This window comes from Coloeus monedula, assembly GCF_965178545.1.
Source record: "Coloeus monedula genome assembly, chromosome: 2".
Classification (NCBI taxonomy): Eukaryota; Metazoa; Chordata; class Aves; order Passeriformes; family Corvidae; genus Coloeus; species Coloeus monedula.
Window position 1 is genome coordinate 51,589,313 of NC_138782.1, and position 2,726 is coordinate 51,592,038.

The 2,726-nt window shown below is 45.8% G+C and overlaps 1 protein-coding gene across 1 annotated transcript; it reads right to left on the reverse strand.

The window, feature by feature from the left end:
* Positions 1 to 585: 585 nt before the first annotated feature.
* Positions 586 to 2,218, reverse strand: MAP1LC3C (microtubule associated protein 1 light chain 3 gamma; the record flags this gene model as incomplete). Its single annotated transcript, XM_082302584.1, has 4 exons — positions 586 to 796; positions 1,797 to 1,903; positions 2,014 to 2,069; positions 2,161 to 2,218. The coding sequence occupies 4 exons, from the start codon at positions 2,216 to 2,218 to the stop codon at positions 586 to 588; spliced, it is 432 nt and encodes a 143-aa protein (XP_082158710.1).
* Between the last annotated feature and the right edge of the window lie 508 nt (positions 2,219 to 2,726).

The following is a 2,726-nucleotide window of genomic DNA, read 5'->3' on the forward strand; positions in this document are numbered from 1 at the left end:
TATTTAAACAAATAGTTCTCTATACCACAGACAGTGTTTTCTGTAATAGCTGACAGTTTATTCAGATGTTAACACTGCTCTGGCACTACTACTTAATCTCACAGCCCAGATACCTACCTTAATGAACCTTTCATAGGTATGGTTTTGCTCATGGGTGACACAACTTAAGCTTTGATATTCCATTCAAAAATTCAGAGTAGCTGTGCAAGTTCCAGTGTTTCCCCAGATTAAAACTAACATTCAACTCAATACTTAAAAGGTTCTTTATTTTACTCTTAGACTTAGGCTTTCAGGACACCTTAAAAATCAGTTACACAACAAAGACTGATAGTGGAAAAAAGTGGAGGTGCAGTTCAAAAGAAAAAAAGCCCAAACCCATAGTGTCTTCAAATATAAAAATATATATCCAAATTATTATCTAGGGAAAGTGTACCACCATTCTGCCTTAAGCTGGTCCTGCCAGCTTTTGGGTCATAACTCCCCACTACAGAGCTCAAGAGCTCACACTGGAAGGAGCATCTCCGAGGTTCATGTCACAGGCATGATTCAGAACAAACTGCTTTGCTGCAGCATATGAACCCAATCTTAAGTTTCCTGAAAGCATTCCATATTTTTCCCTTGGGCAGTGGGTAATAAGCATCCAAACATCTCCTGGGAAGCATAGGTCATATACACAAAGCCATCTTCATCTTTGTAGTCCCTGTACACTTCTGCCATTGTCAAGGACATACTGGCTAGGCTTTTGTTGTTCACCAGCAGGTAGAAAGCTTGTGTAGCTGTTAGAGCCATCCTGCTCCTAATTGAAAAAGAGAGAAAAAGAGGATTAAGCATTAGCAAGTTGAATATGGTTTCAGCTTCAGTCTATGACATACGTTAAGTAGAGCAGTCACATGAACTAGGTACAAGGAATTCTGTGTAAAGTCATTATGTGGTTTAACATCTCCATCAGCAGGAAGTTAACTGTATTTCTGGAAGGTCAAAGGCCTGTGCTCTGAGGAAAGGCTTACATGGTTACACCAAAGGTGCTACTGAGAATGGACTTGGAGTTCCCAGTTACCAGGGAAAAGTGTGAATAGAAACCAAAAGCTTCTGCAGTGCAGATTTTGTAAGGGATTCAGCTCCAGACTGTTACACTTACTAAAGTCTACCTTCCAAAAAAAAAAAAAAAAGTCCTTTTCAGAGACATTACATTACAAGGATTAGGATCTAAGTTGTCCAAGAGCCAAAAGCATCTTTTACAGAAGTTATAATCTAGAAAGATCTTCTTCTATGCTTTAGTAAGTGTGCTGAAAAATGTAGCTTTCATATGTTGTCAGAAAATTCCACTAAATATTTTGGGAGACTTTTTTGCTGAAATGTTTCATAAAGGACAGTTTAGAAGCACATTTAGTTTCACTCAGTCAAGAGCTGCTTTGATCTTGAACAAATTCAGCTAGATGCAGCAAGAGAGCAAGGCAGTGACAGTCATAAGCAGAACAAGATCACAGAGCCCCAATACCCAGTCCATCAGGCAGGAAGAAAGCAGAACAAGAATCTTGTATAGACTTTTTTCACTACAATTAGGGAGAAGGGAGAGGACTATGAATCGAAAAAAGACCACATTTTTGCCCCAAATGCATCTGTGAAAACATCTGTTGATTTTCTTCAAACACTTGGAAGAGAGGGAAGCCATTACATTACTAGCACCTTTACCTCCTCCTCACCAAAGGAAGCATGATGTCCCCAGGAGCACACTAGGAAATACCTTCTTGGGGAACAGCAGCCAAGACCAGCTGCAGCTCCAACCCACCACCTACCTGATGATGGTTATGAACTGTGCCATGGTCAGCTCCTCGGGAACCAGAAACTTGGTTTTGTCCAAGAGAGGAAGGTATTTCTCTTTATGGTATCTCTCAACAATTACCTGTTTTAATTAGAGTCACACTTAGCAAACCTAGAATACCTATGTCCCTTCCCCTCCCCTCATGCTTCTTTTCTTAAATAGCGGCAACAACCTCGATAACAGAGATTTACCGGGATTTTTGTCGGGAACTTCGCTCGGATCCCTGCTACTTCTTCCCGCCGGGTGGCTGCGGGGCAGAGGAGAGAAGAGAAGCGTTACGTGTGCGCGCAGCCCCTCCGCGCCCCCGGGCAGCCCCTCCGCGGCCCCGGCGCCCCTACCGAGACTCTTCCTGAGCTTGAAGGGCCGGTCCGGCTGCGGCCCGGGCGCCGTCCGCATCCTCCCGCCTCGGAACCGCCGCTGCGCCCGCCGCGCCCGCACGGACCGGGACCGGGACCGGGACGGGGACCGCCCCGCCCCGCCCGGCAGCCAACGGGAGGCGCTCAGCTTCTGAGCCCGCCTCTCGCGGCTGTCCCTCAGCTCCCGTCTGTGCGCTGCCGTCCGTGACGTGAATTATCCGCTCTGCGAGGTATTCTGAGTACGAGACAGTGCGATGCTTTGTGAGAGGTCTTTGACTACCCTACCCAGTGGTTGACGGGTGCTGCTCAAGGCTGGACTGCCCCCAGCTGCCTTCCCTTTCCACATGGCCAGCCTTCTTCCTGCCAACAAATAGCTTTCAAACTATTTCTTTGTTTTTAAAAGAAAACCAGACAACCTACCCCACGCACACAAAAAGAAACCCCAAAAAACAAAACCAAAAAACCCACCCCCACACAAAAAACCATCCGCCCACCCGTGTAATTTTTCATCTCCTCAGGCTACCAGATTGCTTGTCTTCTGAATGACT